The sequence below is a fragment of the Neofelis nebulosa genome, chromosome 7 (assembly GCF_028018385.1).
Source record: "Neofelis nebulosa isolate mNeoNeb1 chromosome 7, mNeoNeb1.pri, whole genome shotgun sequence".
Lineage (NCBI taxonomy): Eukaryota > Metazoa > Chordata > Mammalia > Carnivora > Felidae > Neofelis > Neofelis nebulosa.
Window position 1 is genome coordinate 34723053 of NC_080788.1, and position 19775 is coordinate 34742827.

General features: G+C 45.5%; 1 protein-coding gene across 4 annotated transcripts in view; it reads right to left on the minus strand.

Annotated features, from left to right (window-relative positions):
• The window catches only part of THSD4 (thrombospondin type 1 domain containing 4), a 573132-nt gene that overhangs the window by 31035 nt on the left and 522322 nt on the right, over positions 1-19775 (minus strand). For all 4 annotated transcript variants that reach the window (XM_058737196.1, XM_058737198.1, XM_058737197.1 and 1 more), the window contains 3 exons: positions 7111-7286; positions 4625-4721; positions 131-403 (listed from right to left, as the gene is read on the minus strand). In XM_058737196.1, coding sequence (XP_058593179.1) covers positions 131-403; positions 4625-4721; positions 7111-7286 — 546 coding nt within the window. The remainder of the gene's footprint in view (positions 1-130; positions 404-4624; positions 4722-7110; positions 7287-19775) is intronic.

The following is a 19775-nucleotide window of genomic DNA, read 5'->3' on the forward strand; positions in this document are numbered from 1 at the left end:
ATCCCCCAGTCAGGCTCAAGGAGGGGAGGGTTTGCCGCGTGCCTCGAGCCCAGCTATGCGTTCCTCACCGGGTGGCGGGGGCGGGGGGCAGGGATCTGCGGACACCCTCCCAGCCCACACTCAAGCTCACCTTTCCCACAACTCGTTGAGCATTCTGTGGTCCCGAGCTGCTTCCAATTGTGGTCCCGGCTTCGCCGTGGGGACTGCGGTGCCGCTGGCACCAAATCGTCCGGTCGATGGGGAGAAAATCCATCGGGATGCCTGACTGGGAAGGCCTGCGCTGATCCTGAGGTGAATACTTCAGGCACCCCACCATCTCCTTCCTTCTCCTCGGTCCTCTCTTTCTCTTCTCGCTCCTCCTGGCTCCTCCCATCTGTTACCAGCTGGCCGTTGAAGGGCTCCCCTAGGAGAGGCAGGTGCACACACAGAAGAGAGATCGGTCTGGACACTGAGTCCCACGGAGGAGATCCCTTCAACATTAGAAATTATGCAGAATACCACCGTTTCCAATTCACAACACATGTGTTTAAAACATGCAGATGCTCATTTCCCTAATATCCAAACCATTATTAAAAGCGAATAAGAGAAAGACGGATGTCTCAGGAGGAGAAGCAGGCAAGGGCCAGGAAGAGGCAAGTCACGTAAAAAGAAATGCAAACAGCCAAAAGTCACACAACAACGCTCAACTTCACTCATAGTTAAAGAACCACATGCGAAAACAAAAACAACCACCACGACGTTATTAGCCTGACAGTAAGTATCAGAAACTTTGGAGACCCTAAAATCCCTAAACCCCTCATGGAAAGTACAGGGAAATACACCGGAGAAGGGGAGGGTAGATAGACACAAATTTTTGGAGGGCAATTTGGTCACATCCACCCTCGTTTTACACGCACGTGCCTCCTGACCTAGTGATTCAGTTTCTAGGACATTCATCGTGCAAATATTCCCATTCTTTTGCATAAAGCTGCATGTACAACCATGGCTAGTATAGCGTTATTTGAAATAGCCAAACAGTGGAGTGGATTTAAATGTCCACCAGGGTCCTGGTTAAAAACCATCATGCTACAACCATGAATGGATGCTAGGTTACTTTTTTTTTTTTTTAAGAATGGAACAAAAAAAACGGAGAAAATATATGTTGTGATATGGAAAGATGACCGATCTGTTGTTTGACGAGAGGAAAAAGCACGGCAGAGTTTAGCCTGCAAACACATACACGCCAAGGTGTGGCCGGACACCTCCGGAGATTAAATCTGCTTTCTGCCCCTTGTGTCTGTTCCTCCTCCTCTCCCAGTCCAAGTGGCCAAGCCCTTAGGTTTTCTGGCCTCGGAGTTTTGCAGGAGAGAGAGTACAAGCTGCTGAAAGTCAACAGCTCTTCCTTCCTACAGTGAAAGCCTGAGTTCTCAGGAAGGATAAGGAGGCCCAGATACCCAGCCAGTCGAGGGAAAAGAGGAAAAGAAAGGAGGGAAAGGTGGAGAGCATTTTTTGAGAGACACAGGGAGAGGGAGAAGTATTTCCAAGGCGAGGAGAGGGTGGAGTCAGGGGGCTGGGGCTTCCTGAGCACCACAGACCTTACTCATGGTGATCTTCACTCCTATCAGGGGTGTGTGGGGGGGGGGCCCATATTGACTGAGATCGAATTTTCTACAAGTTTCAAATAGGTTTGCAGTTGAGGTGAGATCTCAGTTAGACTTCTGGAAAAGCCCAGCATGCAATGTCCCTTGTACACTTGGATTGCAGGCAAAGGTTCCAAGTGGCTGTAAGCGTGTTTCTGTGTGCACAGGAAAGGGCTGTGTGGAATCCCACCAAGTTGTAAAGAGATATTCCCTCTTGGGATGGGGTGGGAGGGATGAGGTCGGGGCATATTACCTTTTCTTTTTTTTCATAGACATTATTCTTTTTTTAGAGCAGTTTTAGGGTCACAGCAAAATTAAGTGGAAAGGTTCCATATCCTCCCTGGCCCCACACACGCACAGCCTCCCCCATCAACATCCTGCACCAGAATAGGACAGCTGTTGCTATCCACGAACCTGCATCGACACACCATTATCACCCAAAGCCCATGGTTTACATCAGGGCTCAGTCTGGTGATGTACAATTTATGGGTTTCGACAAATGTGTAATGCTATGTACCCACCATTACGGTAGCATTGAGAATAGTGTCACTGCCCTCAAAATCTTCTGTCTGCCTATTCGTCCCTCCCTCCCCCTTTGCCCCTGGGAACCTGTTTAACGTCCTCATAGTTTTGCCTTTTTCAGAATGTCGTATGGTTGGAATCATGCAGCGTGGAGGCTTTTCAGATCGACTTCTTTCACTTTAATAATGCGCACTGACCTTTCTTCCATGTCTTTTCATGGCTTGACAGCTCATTTCTTTTTGTGCTGAATAACATTCCACTGTCTGGAGGTACCAGACAGCTTATTCATCCATTCACCTAACGAAGGATATCTTGGTTGCTTCCAAGTTTGGCCAGTTATGGAACACTTGTATCTTACTTTATATATTTCTATTCTGACCGAATATTGTTCAAGTTCGATACAAACTAAGGAGGCAGATCCCAGAGTTACTGTAGAATCCAGTTAAAACTTAGGGCTCTCCCACCCTTCACCCATATTTCTTATTTAGTTGGCTACTTAAAATATTTTGTGGCTTAAATTATATGCAGTTTAAATCAACAGAATCAAGACTAGTCATCCCGCTATAAGTGAGACTAAAATGTTACCAGACAAAAACATTTTAAAATCATTTGTGTACCTCGCATACACTGGGCACCGTGCCGGGATGGATACCTGATATTCAATCCTTTTCCACTGCCTGTCGCCTCCAAAAAAATCCTGGGAGTGTAGGGTTTTTTCCCTCACCATTTTGTAGACTGGGGATGTGCTCAGAGAGTTCCTGACTTGTCTGAAGCAAGCCAGCAGAAACCAGCAGAGCTGAATTCGAGTTCATGGAGGGTAAAGCCGAATCCCAGAATGCTCCTCCTCACCAACTTTCTACAACTGACTCCTTCTGGGCCTGCCTGTCCCAGGTCATCAATCCCATGCTACCAATCAGCTGAGACTCATCAGGCTTGTTATCAGTCATCATCACCTTATATGATTTCAAGTAGTCTGTCCAATTGCCTTATCGATCAGCATCAGACCTCAGTAACCTCAATATTCTGCCATCTGCACTTGGTTTCTCAGACTATGTATCGTTCCTGCTGTGCTGATTTGCTGTTTGGACAACACGGGCACCCCATAGGCTGGGCACACACCCTGTTGTCTCCATGCAGCCAGGTGGTTTCTGCCTGACCTGTGGCAATCAGATAACCTGGTTATCCATCTGGTGGGCTGGAGAAGGATGGTGGGCCGGGCCTCCCGTGCCCTCACTTCCCAGGACAGTTGTCAGACCAGGTAACTCAAAGAAGCATAACAGTTACATAGTCACACAGGCTGGCCTGAGGTCCCTGTGGGACCTGGGCAAATAAGTCAATCTAAGCTTCCATTTCCTTACTTTTAAAATGAGGCTAATAATAGCGCCTTCCTCTGAGCACTATTGTGATAATTTGATGAGTTAATCTGTGTGAAGGGCTCAGCAGTATCTGGCACAGAGCAAGGACTCAGTGTGTGGGTGATGATACCATTAATATTTATGCAGACCTTCCTGTTCAAAAGATGGAAAAGCAAGTCTCCGTTTGGGTGGTGGGCTCCATTATCATTTGGTAAAGAAACATCTGTGGAGTCAGAGGGCTGCCTGCTGTGTCTATCAGCAAAGCCTACGGGAAAGAGGTAGACAGCTAGGCGTGAACTCATTATTCTTTTCTTATAAGTCAAAGCAGTGTTGACGGAAGCAAAGGGGACCAAGAGAAAAGGCATGAAGTAGACAGAATAATGGCCCTCTGAAGATGTTTGCATCCTAATCCCTGGAACTTGTGAATATGTTACCATATATGGTAAAAGGGACTTTGCAGATGTGAGGAAGTTAAAGATTTGGGGATGGAGACTTGTCTTGGATTGTCTGGATGGGCCCGATGTCATCATCTGCATGCTCACGAGCAAGAGGCAGGAGGACGAGAGTCAGAGACAGAGATGTGATGACGGAAAAATGGGGTCGGAGCCCAAGATCCGAAGGTGCTACTCAGCTCGCTTTGGAGATGCGGGAAGGGGCCCGGAAGCAAGGAGTTCAGGAGGCCTCTTGAAGTGGAAAGGGCAGGGCGACAGAGCCCCCTAGGGCCTCCCATAGGAGCATGGCCCACCGACACCTTGGTTCCCGCCCAGCAAGACCCGTTTTGGACAGATTCTGACCTCCTGAACCGTATGATAGCAAATTTGTGTGGTTCTGAGTCACTACGTTTGCGAAAATTTGTTAGGGCAGCTGTAGGAATCTAATACGAGGTGCTTCCAAATCTCGAACTGGAAAGATAGATTCAGGATGTCCACCTCATTTTTGAATCAAGTGAATGAGACACACTCATCAGCAAAGGCTCAGACAAATAGTAAAGCATTCTCTGATATCAAGTGCGTGCCCATGGGTTTTCTCCATGTTGACTGAGAGACACAAGGGAGATGCACAGGAAGAGACAGGGGGGCTTTAGAAGGAAATAGCAGGTATGCTTGGCAGAAACACGAGAGATTTTACCTGGTCTCCTGTGAGGAGGCACCTGGGGGCTGATGGCGTTGGTCCCCATGATGACGTACTCATAGTGGACTCCCGGATTAGGCTGCTGGTGTATCATCTGACAACACAAAGGTCAATGTCACCGCACTGTCACATACACCTTGCCTGTGGGCCAAGTTTCCGTGGTATAAATGGCACTATCTATTAATGAGTGGGTTGATTCAGATCTAATCATATTAGTGAACCTGTGGCAGATTAAATGAAAGCTCTTCCTGGATTGTTTTTTGTTCTTTGCTTTTGAAGAATGAAGAACTTGGAAGAAAACTAGGGGGAAAGTCAAGATTTTATACATTCCACATAGGAAGATGGGACCGATGGTAGCAGAACCTTTCTGTTGGCTCTCAACCATCTTATACCATAGCTTAGATTGTGCTCAGTGCTCTCAAAATAGCCCAGACAGCCACGTCTACGCTACAGGGGAACACATTTGAACACTAGGTGGCGAGAGAAAATCATGCAAAGAAGAGCCAGCCGCCTTGGGCAGAGCCAGCCTGGCATCCCTGAGGTCCCTTCAAAGAACCCTATCTGGCCATGAGGCTGGCTCAGGAAAGGTCTGCCCCATCCTCTCCCTCGTTCACCTCTGGATCTCATCCCCTGTCATCCATGGAAAGCTCCAGAGCCACAGAGAGATGTGGGGGTGGGGGGTGGTCAGGAAAACAGGTGTAAGGGAAGTAAGTCTCCCTGGTTCCTATTCTCTCAGGAACCAATGACAAAAGCAGGATATCAAGCAGGAAGCAGCAGAAGTCAGGAATTAAACACCGTCTGGGACAAAAACCACAAAATCAATCAGCAGGCCTTTGCAGAAAAAATCCCTCCCTATTGGCTTTGGAACACAGAGTCCTTTGTGCCTATGGCCTTCCTGGTGAGGGGCAGGGCGCTGGGCTAAATGGAGCAGCAGAATGGGAATCCTCAGTGTAAATACAAGCCAGGCAAGGAGACACTGTCCCTACTGCTTTATAAAGGGGCTCTCCTGTTGGCCAGTTGTATACCCTAGAGCAAGTCCCATGGTCTCACGGTTTTTGATTTCTTCATCTGGAGCAAGAGGTTAGAATCACAACTATCTCTTGGAATCTTTAAGCCACAAGCGTCTCCGAGTCACTCCTGCATGGTGGGACCTGTTTTGTTCATGAGAGTGTCCATTCTGCCCACCATCATCCCTTACCTTCTTCCTACATGTGAAAAGGGGCCTCCATTCTACAATCACCCGTGGGAAGGCAGACATAGAACCACTGACCTCCCTACACCCAGGAACCATGGTGGTGAGCACAGAGCCCCAAGGGGGGAAGTGGGGTGACCTCTGTTTCCCACCATCTACCCCTAATTCTCTCGTTTCTCTTTCCACATAATTTAACAGTGGGTCTGAGGCTGGAAACCCTCCCTGCCTCCCCCACGCCTCTTCTGCACGAGCATTCTGCCAGTGCAAACCCTGTCCCATTTATGAAATTATTGTTGGCCACCGAATCCCAGACCACCCACACTGGGCCTTTAACAATCTGGGTTTTTACCCCTGATGCCATTGGAAACTTACCCAGAGTCCAACAACCAACTGGACAGTCTTAAAAAAAAATATTCAAAATTAACTATAACAAGGCTTCTTTTATAGTTTCTAGTCTATGAGCCACTAGGCCCAACAGGAATGAACATGTAACTGTACAGCTGGAGAACGAATATTTATAGAATCCTAAGAGCAAATAGCATGTGGATTAGCATGGCTTTAGAGATGGGAAGAGAGTACAGGTCTGTGGCTGAGCTCGTCTTTATCAAAACCTGATTTGAGTTTTATGTCTTGTCACCTTTTTGATTTCCTGAGAGTTTTAAGAAGACTGGATTTTAGTGGTTTCTTTGAAAAATAAGGACCATTTTATATTCTTGGGCAACCTAATAATTTAGTTTCTTGTAAAATAAATCCCGAATTGTGTCTTCTGTAAGGCAAGGAACTTGTAGTAAACGTCTGTATTGTTCCTTCAAGCTTTATTGCACATCGTCTGGAGTACTCTGCAGTTCTCGTTTCTTCCTTTGCTTTCATAGAATTTGAAGAGGGCTGGGAACTTGAGCGGTCTTGTCTTGCCTTGGGCATTTGCTTTCTTTTGCCATAAAAAGAAAACATGCCAAATTAGCATTAGGAAAAAAGTGCCGGGAGCGGAGCCAATGCTCATGAAATAAAGGGTATGTTTTGCCTCTGATTTGGTTCAACAAGTAAAAATGGTTTTAGGGGGTCAATAAACTCTGAGGGTAATAAGCATCTGGCAGAGTTTAAGGTTTCTATGAGCTAGGTACATTCGGGGGTGAATGGTGGAGGTGAACGCCAAGCATTTAGGCACCTCAAAGGCTCAGCTCAAATGGTTTTATTGAGCACAGGCAACGATCTGTTGCTTATTTGCGCTCAGGGTGGGACTTAGAAGAAGCAAGATGCAAAATTCAAACAGTCCAGAAACATCCAAACTCACATAGACATCCAAGATCTCATTAGTGGGGCCTTCGGCCAAAAAGGATTCTCCAGCGGTGCTCGAAATCTCATTTGGACGCTTGTAGGTGAACATGGTCCCTCCACCTTCGTATTTTCCTGGCCGGTCAATTGCCCAGTTCCCGTTGATGATGGAGCGGCCAGAACGACTTCGCAAAGCTGTCAAGAAAAACGAGATGATTCCTCGGGTAAGGGCAGGGTATGCACAAGAAAGTGAAGTGACCCCACGTCAAGTGTTCCATTAGGACCCACTATGTGCTAGGCACTGATCTAGGCCCTGAGGGAGGTGAAGCATCTAGATCACATCCCTTCGGGTTTCTTCAACTTCTTGGTTCACTTCTTCAACCCATTCAATGCCTTCCACCCCTTGAACTTAAGATAGAAAAGAGGGGCAAGAGTAGTCAGGAGAGAAGAATGTGGAAATAGAGAGGGGGGTGGGGAAAGTTAGAGGAAGAAGAGAAAAGGACGGGAAGGGAAACCGTAGTATATCCCACTCTCTAGGTGAGAGGTTGCACATTGGCAGCCCGTGAGCTGATTTTGGCCCACAGATAGGCTTAGTTTGGCCGTCATAGTGTTTTGTTTTGTTTTGAAATAATTGAACCCAAATTCAATTTGGGTTCTGTAGCTTCTAGCTTCTCTTGTAAAACAAGAAGACATGTTACCATTGGCTCTACGATCTGTCATGGCAGGAACCAGCTGGAGCTGAGGAGGACCGCCCGTTAGATGGGGTTTGTGTGCTCTTCTTTGTCCTAACCCCCCACTCCCTAATACTCCCCCACACTGAGGCTGAGTCTCAGTGTACTGTCCATTTATTGATGGCTATGGGTTATTTATTCCATTTATGATCATGCCTGCATTGTTATTTGTCTTACGGAAATAGAAACTTGCTTATAATTCTTTCTACTTGTGTGTCTACTAAAAGTGACAAAACTAAAGATAGGTCAAGAGGGTCACACGATTCTCTCCTACCTGATCACCTTCATTCATTTGTATGACCTTCCTGACTTCTGTGGGCTTTTGAGGCTGGGAGCCATGCTGACCCTCCCACATACATGGTTAAAATTAATCCTCATGACACAGCTAAGCAGGCGCATGTCCCTGTCAGAGCGTTGATCAGGGATGGGAGGGAACTTGTTCAAGCTGGCAAAGGTGAGAAGTGACAAAACTGTGTCTGTGCTCAGGAGGGGAGGTAAGAGAGGAGAAGAGCGGCAAGGAACAAGGTGCTTGTGTTTATGAGAGGACAAAGGACAGCACGTGAGAGCTGACTTTCCTCCCTTAGGGCATCTGACACCATGAAATTCAGAAGCCAATGGTGGATTGGGTTGAAAGGAGACCCCGTGGTAAGTGTCATATACACAGTGGGCCTGTGATGGTCACTGGATCTCTGCACCCTCACTTTCACAGACTTACTAAATTTAATTTTGTACAATGTATTATGGAAAAATTTATATAGCAACAAAAGCAGTGAGAACAGTATAATAAACCGTATACCCATCACCCAGCATCAATAATTATCAACTCATGGCTTATCCTGTTTCCCTCTGCAAATCCCGGACCCCCTTTATCCTTATATTTTTCAGGAGGTGTCTCAAAAATATAAGGACTCTTTGCTTCTTTTTTTTTTTTAATTTTTTTTTTAACGTTTATTTATTTTTGAGACAGAGAGACACAGAGCATGAACGGGGGAGGATCAGAGAGAGGGAGACACAGAATCCGAAACAGGCTCCAGGCTCTGAGCTGTCAGCACAGAGCCCGACGCGGGGCTCGAACTCACGGACCGCGAGATCGTGACCTGAGCCGAAGTCGGCCGCTTAACCGACTGAGCCACCCAGGCACCGCAAGGACTCTTTGCTTCTTAAACACATTTTCAGCAGCGTTTCTACAGTGGGTCTCTGGGGTCCAGCAGAGTCAGGCTGCTCCAAGGGGTGGCAGAACCTCCTGTTTAGAGGTGGGTATACCCCCATTCTCCCCACCCGGCAGACTCCATCCCCGTTTGGCTGGTTGCCATGGCTACGGGGAGACCACACCTGTGGAACACCGAATACCAAATTATAAAATCAATTCAGCTTACTGAGTGGCAAAGCAGGTCAAGAGTAGAGACTAAGGAAGAATAAGTTTAGAGCTGTTTTCTCTCAAAAACCACACTTGAGAGTGGTCCATATTGCCTCTCCATTTCCTCACTTGCCATTCACTTCTCAACATCTCCAACCTGACTCCTGCCCCCACTATGCCACTGAAACAATTATAATTAATGTCACCAGGACCTCCATGTTGCTAAATCCAATGGGCATGCTCTAGGCCTCCCCTTGCTAGATGTCTCAGCAGCATTCGGTCCTACTGGCCCCTCCATCCTATTGGAAACATTCTTGGTCTGGGACACCACACTCAGCTTGCTGTCCTCCGGCTCTTAGGCTGCTCATCTGTTCTTTCATTTCTGTGTCATCTTTCTCTACTCAGCTACTGAATATTAGCATTCCTTGAAGATTAAGAGTAGACCTGATTTGGGTGCCACACCTTCATGGGCAAGTACACCGATGCCATGGCTTTAATTACTGTATTCCGCTGGCTTCCAAATTTCTGTTTCCAATCCAGACTTCTTTCTCTAACTGCCTACTTGACAGCTGCCCTCAGACGTCTGAACTCACCCTTGACCTCTTCCAGCATTTTCTCTGTCAGTAAGTGGTACCACCATCCGCTTCATTAGAAATGGAGGAATTATCCTGGACAACTCTCCCTTCCTCCTCTCCTGTATCCAATCCGTCATCAAAATTTACTTGACCTCCTCCATATTTCTTGAACCCATCTACTTCTCTACATGTCCACTGCCATTATCCAGGGCAAGACTACCACCAGATCTCATCCAGACTAACTCAAAACCTTCTAATTGGTCTACCTAATTTCCCTTCTTCTCAGCCAGAGTAATCTCTTCAGAATGCAGATCTGACCATCAACTATGGCTCAACATCCTTCAACGGCTTTCTATTTCTGTCAAGGAAGAAGCCCTTAATCCTTAATGGGTGACGTGGTCCACGGTGATGTGGTCTAGCCTCACTGTGCACCACTTTTATTCTTCTCTCTGTGCTCTGCTCCCTGGCCTTCTTTCAGCTCATCTAATACCTCATGTTCCCTCCACAATCTGTTCCTTCTTCTAGAAGTGTTTCTCTGAACCCCAAATCCAATTTGTTCTTTAGATGTCAGCTCTTCCCCAACCCCCAGTCAGGTCTGTCTTTTCTTTCACATGTTCTACAAGATGCGAAAGCCTCTCATCCAAGGCACTTAACTCTGTACATACATCCATTCAGAGTCTGACTGGACTAACGTTTGTCTCCCGGAACACTGCCGGCTCCAAAAGGTGTTTCCTCACTGTTACAGGTCTAGCGGTCAGCAGAGAGCTTACCACCTAGTAGGAATTCATATTTGCTCAAGGCAAAGCTGGATAGCAGAGAAAGGCACCAGCTCAAAAGAAAGATAGGCAAAGAATGATCAACAGGCAATTTAAAGAAAACCAAGTCCCGATATTTCATAAGCAAATGAAAAGCTGCTCTGCCTTACTTATAATTTAAGAAATGCAAATCAAAACCACGATGGGATATTCTTGACCCACCAGAATGGCAAATGTTTGAAAACCTTTACTATTGCCGGAATTGGCAGGTGTGCGAGTAAGCAGGCATCCATAACATTGTTGGTGGGAATGTAAGCCAACTCAACCATAGTGGAGGGCAGTTTTGTTACATTGCTAAAACTTTAAGTGCCTACACACTTGACCCAAGAATTGTACTTGCAGGAAACTCCTTTGAGGGATATACTTTTATAAGGACACACAAGCGTTTGTAACAAGGATATTCTCTGCAGATTTTTTTAAATAGAGAAAACCCCCAAACAACCTAAATACCTCAATCCTCAGTAGAGGATTATTTACATAATTTGTCATACTGAATGTCCACGCAGTGGGATGCTAGGTGACCGTAAAAACGAGATAGGTCTGTGTGTGTGGGTATGAGAACTCCGTGATAAATTTTTATTTAAACTTTTTAAATGTTTGTTTTATTTTTGAGACACAGACAGAGCATGAGTGGGGGAGGGCCAGAGAGAGAGGGAGACGCAGACTCTGAAGCAGGCTCCAGGCTTTGAGCTGTCAGCAAAGTGGGGCTCGAACTCATGAACTACGAGGTCATGACCTCAGCTGAAGTTGAATGCTTAACTGACCGAGCCATCCGTTTTGTTTAAATGAAACAAAATGCAACATAGTGTGTTTGGTATGATCTCATTTGTATACACTTTTAAATAAAGGCATATACATAAAACACATACGCCCATGCATAAAGCTTTTCAGAGAAAGTCATAAAACTGTTAACATTTGGGGACAGGAACAAGGGTTTAGGTTGGGATGGGAGATGAGAAGGGAAACATTTATTTCCCATTTTATATCTTTTTATTGCCGTTTAGAATTTGTTTTACCATATGTGTATATTACCTTCTTTAAAGCTTCAACATTTTTCAGTTAATTTAAGGGACATGGTACAAGCAGAAATACTCCCGAGGGATATACACATTTTTCCCCCTTTTTACTGGTTCTTCTTAAAATCTCATTCAGAGCATCCAAAGCTCAGAACCGATGTAGGTTCTGGCTAAGGTTTTATTGCTCTTAATGGCAATATCGTAGAAGAGGTTGTTATCTGGAAACCAAAAAGTCCATTAAAAAAACCATCTGAAATACCGCGTAGGAGGGAACTGTGAGGGTTTCCCAGGAACTAAAACATGGGGACCCCAAATCTTTTTACCATCTACTACTGTTACCCCTGCCCCTGCTCTCCGGGTTTAGGTGAATCTTTCACCATATAATAGCAAAGCATTAAAAAAAGCCATGTGAGGTTTTTAGCAGACATGGGCCTGATTCCATATGCCCACAGGTTAGCTTCTGAAACGGCTCCACAACTAGTCCCACCTGGGCTCGCATATTGAAAGCAGCTGCACCCACAATTTACGTGCCTGTAAGCAGTTCCAGGGCTGCGTAATGGTGTCCAGAACTACCCCACAAAAAGGTGCAGGTGACTCATGGCTCTTGCTAGCGGGTGTGTTCATGGAAGGTCAAGCTTTGGCGAAGCTTGTCACAACTGTGTCAATAAGAGGAAACCTCCACTCTCGTTTGACATATGCCTTTTGTTCGTTTTAGCTGCCAACTCTGGGCATCTACGTCTGGCCTAAACTATCTGCACCAACAAAGCCCTTCTCCAAGATTCACATAGGAATCGCTTATAGAACTAAGCCCGGCTTCTCAGGCACCTCATCCCACAATCTTAACGCCTGCTGCCGCCGGCCGAATTGCCAGGCCCCGCGTCCAAACAAGAAAGGTGGCCTCCTGACAGCCAACAGATCACTGCGAGCTTGTCGTGTTTCTCCCTTTGGGAAATGAGAACGGAGTTCCTCCTAACAAAATTCCAAGCTTCTCGATGTTTCGGAAGTTCTAAGAAGCTGTCTGGGAAGTGGTAGACCAGGAGCAAGGACGAAAGGGTCAGACATCACCGGCTGCCTCGTGATGCCAGCTGGAGGTCTGCGGCCCTGCCATCGTCGCTCCAGTCTATGGGCTTCCACAGAAGCTCACGTGTGGGCACAAACCCAAGTGAGTCTCAGAATATGCTTGCTCATCTGGATATCCTGAAAACGGAACACACCTACTCACCTCGCACTACCTGAGTAGTCAGTTACATCCTGGGTGTCAGTTACATCCTGAGTGTAGCGTTCCTTCTACGATAAATTCAGCCGCCAATCCTAACAGTATCAGCAGTACTTTGTGCGCTGTATCCTAATGGAATTAGCAGTTTCTCTGGTGACTTTGTCACCAATAGGAATCACCTATGTATTCACAGGACATTACAGATGTTACAGGTAGTCTGAAATATTGTTTAAAAACCTATCACTTGGGGCGCCTGGGTGGCGCAGTCGGTTAAGCGTCCGACTTCAGCCAGGTCACGATCTCGCGGTCCGTGAGTTCGAGCCCCGCGTCAGGCTCTGGGCTGATGGCTCGGAGCCTGGAGCCTGTTTCCGATTCTGTGTCTCCCTCTCTCTCTGCCCCTCCCCGTTCATGCTCTGTCTCTCTTTGTCCCAAAAAAAAAAAAAAAAACAAACAAACAAACAAAAAACAAAAAACAAAAAAAAAACCTATCACTATCCTGCAACAACAGAGATGATTAGACTCCCCGTGAGATCTCCTATCTTAAAGACACACATGCTGCTAAAAATTACTAAGAAGCCAATCTTTTTCTAAAAATATTTTGATAATTATATTTCAGTGCAATTGGTTTCCGCTGTACTCTTCTGTATCTTATTTTATGGATTTAAAATCAGTGGTCTGAGAGGGGATCTGAGAAGGGAGTCCACGGCACAAAGAATTGAAGACCTTCTGGTCTAATGATTTATGGTTTTCAAAACAGAAAGGAATTCACGTAATACCAAAGCCAGTTGCATAAGGCAAACAGGACACATAGTACCTTTGTTACACAGAAGAGGAAAGAGGCTCAGGGAGATTAAGTTGCTTGCTCAAAGTCATAGATTATTAGTGGAGTTCAGGACTTGAGCTTTGATGCTCTGATTTCATATTCTTTCCATTCTACCAGTAGTTCTCAAAGTGTGGTCCTTGGACCAGCAGCACCAGCACCCCCTTGGAAGCTGGTTAGAGGTGTAGCGTCAGACTGGTTGAACCCCAGGCTCTGAGGTGGGGTCCAGCATATGGGTTTCACAAGCCCTCCAGGTGGTTGTGGTATATTGAAAGTTGGAAAACCACCCTTACTTTATTATATTTTAATTTTTATTATAACCATCTCTTACTTTCGAGTCCTGATCAACAGGGAAAGCTTCTCGATCAAGGCAGGAATGGTTTCATGTCTCATATCTGGCTTTGCCTGGACAACAGGGCAGACGCTGAGAACAGGGAGGACAAAGGGCCAGTCTGGAGGTTGTGGCTGTATTCCACCCTACCAGTGAAGCTGTCACCACGACACCCGCCCTCCCCGTCTGTGGGCATTTAGGATTCCCAGCGCCAACTTTTCCAGGGATTTCGTTATCATTAATTGATCCTAGAGGGCACCTAGATTCATGTGACTTTATTTACAAGGCATACGCCATGACAGGTTTGAGCGATGACTGGCCCTGGGTGGGGTATGGTGTAAAACAGAGTCCAATTCAGCTCAACAATCAAAAATTATCTCAAGACACCGGATAAGCCCACACACTGTGTTGTTAAATCCTAGGAAGCACAATTCTCCCCATTCTTACATTATGGACATGGCATGCGTCTTACAACAGAAGAGCAGTAGCTGCCAGGCAGATGATTAAGCTCTGATGTAGTCGTCATTTCTTGAACACATGTGAGATTTGTTTGATTAATTCATTTCAGTTGAGCGAATTTCCAGCAACCCAACTGGTAGCTGTATCAATTTTTTTGAAAATTAGGATATAATTCATACAGCAAAGTATTTAAATTCTATGTTTATAGCCTGATGACTTATCTTGGTATTACAACTGTGTTACTACAACCCAAATAAAGATATAGACCATTCCAGACCCCCATAAGCCTCCCTTCCTGCTCCCTCAAAGTCATTACTCTGTCCCCACAAGCCTCCAGGGTTATCACTACTCTGCCCTCTAGCACCAATAATTTTGCTTGTTTTTGTATTTTGAGTAAATGGAATACTATTCTTTTGTGCTGGACATCTTTTACTTAACTTCATGTCCATGAGATTCATCCAAACTGCTGCATTTATCAGTAGTTCATTCGTTTCCACGGCAACTTAGTATTATATGAATATGCCACATTTATTTGCTTTTTCCATTATTGACTGGTCTGGGGGTTGTTTCTAGTTTTTGGCTCTTATAGGTAAAGCTGCTATAGACATTTGTGTATGCTTTTGCTGGATATAAGTCCTCATTTCTGTTGGGAGATGTCCCCAGAAGTAGAATTTCTGGATCATGGGCACATGTATGTTTAATTATAGTTTGTACTGCCAAACATTTTTCCAAAGTGAGTACCCCGGAGTTGCTGTTGGAAGCCAGGGATCTCGTTGTGGAAAAGGAGACATAGATATGGAATGGGGGAAGGCCAGACAGAATACTGTGGGATGGATTTGACTTTGAGATAGTGTAAATTCATGATCTTGAAATTATGTACGTGCGTGTTTATATGTATTTGTGTGTGTACACATTTTTATGTGTGTGTATGCATCTGGACATATACATGCATATACCTCCTGGCTCTGTCTGTCAAGAAGGCTAAGAGGCAGAAACATGGGGCACCTGGTGGTTCAGTCAGTTAAGTGTCCATCTTTTTTTAAAAATTTTTTTTTTAATGTTTATTTATTTTTGAGACAGAGAGAGACAAAGCATGAATGGGGGAGGGTCAGAGAGAGAGGCAGACACAGAATCAAACATGCTCCCGGCTCTGAGCAGTCAGCACAGAGCCTGACATGGGGCTCGAACTCACGGACCGCGAGATCATGACCTAAGCCGAAGTCGGACGCTTAACCGACTGAGCCACCCAGGCACCCCAAGTGTCCATCTTTTGATTTTGGCTCAGGTCGTGATCTCACAGTTCGTGGGATTGAGCCTCATGTTGGGCTCCGTGCTGACTGCGTGGAGCCTGCTTGGGATTCTCTCTCTCCCTCTCTCTTTGCCACTTCCCTGCTCATGCTCTCGCAAAATAAATAAATAAACATGAAAAAATTAAAAAAAAAAAGAAGCAGCAGAAACATGCTTCTGGCAACAAGCATTACTGGTATTACTTAATCTTGATGACCCCATCTACTTTTCAAAAGCTTCAAGCTAACTTTTAGGAGATAATAGCTAGAAATTTGATTAAGGGAAAACAACGTGTATAATCAAACAAGAAATTGGGTCAAAGCCCCAGCATTCTTTGACACGCTTTGAATTTCTACTGCCAGGTATAAATATGCTAAAGGAAGGCTGTGTGCACGGCTCCCACAAAATCCTGCCACCCTGTCGCTGTGATGCCCCACAAAACTGCCAAAGGCTAAAAGTGGTTCCGAATACGTTTTAGGATTTGAATACGAATAAAGCTGAGGGTCCAGATCTGATGGGGACAGAAGGAAGTAGCATCTAGACAAACAAGTATGTGATGGCTGGTTTCTATTATTAAGTTTATTTCCCTGCCTTATGTTATATATTTACGTACCCACCTCCCGTGCTAGAAGTTGAGTGCTTTAAAAACAGATATTGTGACATATACATTTTTGCCCACTACTTGGTGCTTGGTTGGCACTTAATAAATGCTTGTTGAATAGAAGTAAATTATGAGCAGTATTCTTCTGATCTACCATATTTTAACTTTGGAGTTGAGATAAGAGATTCTTGGAGACTCCTTAAAGTCCTATTTGTGTCTGAATATTCCTGTTTAAGAATCCCAATCTCAAAAATGCCCTCCCTGCCTCCTGACCAAAATGGTAAATACACGCAGTGATGCATAAAAATGCTGTAAAAAAAAAAAGAAGCACAAATATTTCTTTTTAGGTAGGATCCAGGTCCAGCTTAATATAGTATCCAAATTACAGTTTCTGTTAAACAGCTATATGCACATATCACCCAGTAATTTTTCAGTTCAGATTTGCTTTGGCATTTTGGAAAGAATTGAGCCTGTGTGATTTTCTAGAACATGATGTAACACAGTTGGACCGAAAATCAGAGTATGAGAGAAAGAAGGCTGGCTCTCTTTGGCACTCTATGATCACAGGTTGAATAAAGGGAAATGCCAAGTCTTTGTTTTTCTTTCATTGCTAAATTATAGTAAGTAAGGTGAATTCTCGTTCTTTTTTTTTTTTTTAATTTTTTTTTTTTAACATTTATTTATTTTTGAGACAGAGAGAGACAGAGCATGAACGGGGGAGGGGCAGAGAGAGAGGGAGACACAGAATCGGAAACAGGCTCCAGGCTCTGAGCGGTCAGCACAGAGCCCGACGCGGGGCTCGAACTCGCATACCGCGAGATCGTGACCTGAGCCGAAGTCGGACGCTTAACCGACTGAGCCACCCAGGTGCCCCTCGTTCTTTAAAATATTAACATTTGATTTGTTTTGACTCCACAGATTTCCTTTGATACTTACTAACTATAAATAAACTTTATGTGTTTTTAGGCCTCAAATAATGTATGAAATAGATTCCGCCTATGGTTTAAGTAAGAAAATAAACTGGGCAAAGCACTGGGGGTGGGGGTTATAAAGCGAAGACAGCCGACAGTTTCGGGAGCTCAGACACGTGCTGATACACGTGAACTGAGAGGCTGTCAAAATTTCCTTGGGAGTGTAGAGAATTTAGGAGAGGAGGTGACATATGAGCAGGAATTGGCATGGTGAGGAGTTCACCAGTCAGAGGACAGGGGAAGGGCATCTGGGGACAGAGAAAGGCATGGACAAAGGCAGGGACAGGAACGGGCCTGACCTTGGAGGGGTGGGGGACAGTGTGGGGGTGCTACAGTAGGGGCATCCTGGGGTGCTAGGGGCTGGAGTGGAGTGGGTGTGCAAGGAGTGCCCTTGGACGTGAGGTGGGGAGGGGCGACTTTGGGCAGACTGTGGGGCTGGGTTGTGGGCACTGGCGAGCCATGGAAGGATTTAGATCAGTAGTGACAGTTGCCATCTGGTGCTAGAGATAACACTGGCTGTTGAATAAGAAGTCCCAAAGTTCATTCACACCACATTTCCTGAGTACCTATCATGCCTCTTCCCGCCCCCAGGGGGCAGCAGGTCTGCCCCTGGGGTCTGCCCAGGGGTCTCAGGGCCACATTCCCCTTCTCGGCTCCACTGTCTACTCCCAGGAGCAGGGAAGCACCATGTTTAGGACCTTCCTTTAGAACTGAATTCCAGGAATGTTCACCATAGCTCAGTTTATCTACAGATAAACCCAGTATCTTTGTCATCCTAAATGAGCCTGCTTCCTAACCCCTCCATTGAAAACATTATTCTCCCATTACTCAGATTCAAGTTTTGGCAACCATCTTCTGCTCTTTCCTAGCTGTCTTCCTGTTAGCTGATTGCTCATCAGGGGTATCATCCCCTTTGCTGCCCCTTTGGGCCCCTCCTTCCCTCTCCTGCTCAGTGGCCTCCTGTCTCATTCTCTGTTTGCCCCATAGCTGGACCACAGCAGAGAGTCAAGGATCTCCCTGCATGCTACTCTAGAGGTGCCTTGGTAGAGCCCCTTTCCTCCAGTCTCCCCACCGTCTCTAAATTTCCAAACTAAAGGATAAAGCCCAGCCCCCCGATTCACAGTCAAGATCTTGTATGATTTGCCCCTATCTTTAACCACTTCACAGAGCCCCTTGCCTGCAATTCAATCAAATGTGGGAAATACCAGTAATTTGTATGTCTGCTTTAAAAAAAAAATTCAGTTGTGCCCTGTCTTATTTATACCTGACAAAAAGACCCTCTGATGTTGCTGAGTATGGTTAGCAGCCCCCTGCTCATCCTGAAGTTCCCATTCGAGTGTTGCTATTTCCTCTCTCCAACCTCTTAACCCTACTCTTTGTGTCTATGCCCTGTTTTCTGAGACTTAATCCATTGCTGTCTTATTTATTTATTTATTTATTTATTATTTTTTTAATGTTTATTTATTTTTGAGACAGAGAGAGACAGAGTATGAACAGGGGAAGGGCAGAGAGAGAGGGAGACACAGAATCTGAAGCAGGCTCCAGGCTCCGAGCTGTCAGCACAGAGCCTGACGTGGGGCTTGAACTCACAGACCGTGAGATCGTGACCTGAGCCAAAACCAAGAGTTGGATGCTTAACCAACTGAGCCACCCAGGCACCCCTGTTTTACTACTCTAAATGCTGATTCTAAACTCTGCAAGATTTTTTTTAACTTCAGGAGCAGAAGGTTGAATTAATCCGACTCTGCAGCTCATGACGCTTTTGCTTCACATGGCCTACTTCTCTTGCCTTATTTTGTTTTTCCCTTCATGCTGGATTCCCATTGCCGTCACCCTGCCAGCCCCAGCAAGAATCTAAACTAATGTGATATATATGTGTATGCATAATTCATGAAAACATTACCGTGTTTCCAATAACCCTTTGCTTTTAAAATCTACCTTTGTTTCTGTAATGACTGTCATTGTTTTCTAACTGCTGCATAATATTCCGTGGTATACACCTATGTCAGTTTACGTAGCCGATCTCTGAGTCCTGTGGGGACTGGTTATTAAATTTCTTTTTATGGTCCATAGTGTCAGCCGAGAGCTGGCACTTAGAGAAAACTCAATGAGTATTTGTTGACAAAATGCCCAAGCCAAGAAGGTCTATTTTTAAAGACAGCACCCCTATCAATAGTAAGAAGAGAAGCATTTTATCAGGGGCCACATATGTTGGTAAAAGGCAGCAACGTGTTTGCAAGAATGCATCCTCCTCCTGGCACAGACGGGAACACTGGAGCTGTCTGAAAAATAATTCGTCAGAGGTGAGATTAGAACCCAGCTTTTCCTGCCTCCTGATACTCTGGTCAGCTTTGCCCCAAAAGTTCTCACTAAGGAACATCTGCGGTGACCTCACGGAGTTGCATTAGGATCCTACATTAGGATTCCATGTGGGTGATCATAACACACAACAAAGGAGCATCTGCATGTGCAGTGAGAGGTGGAACCAGCTTGGTCTGAGGGAGG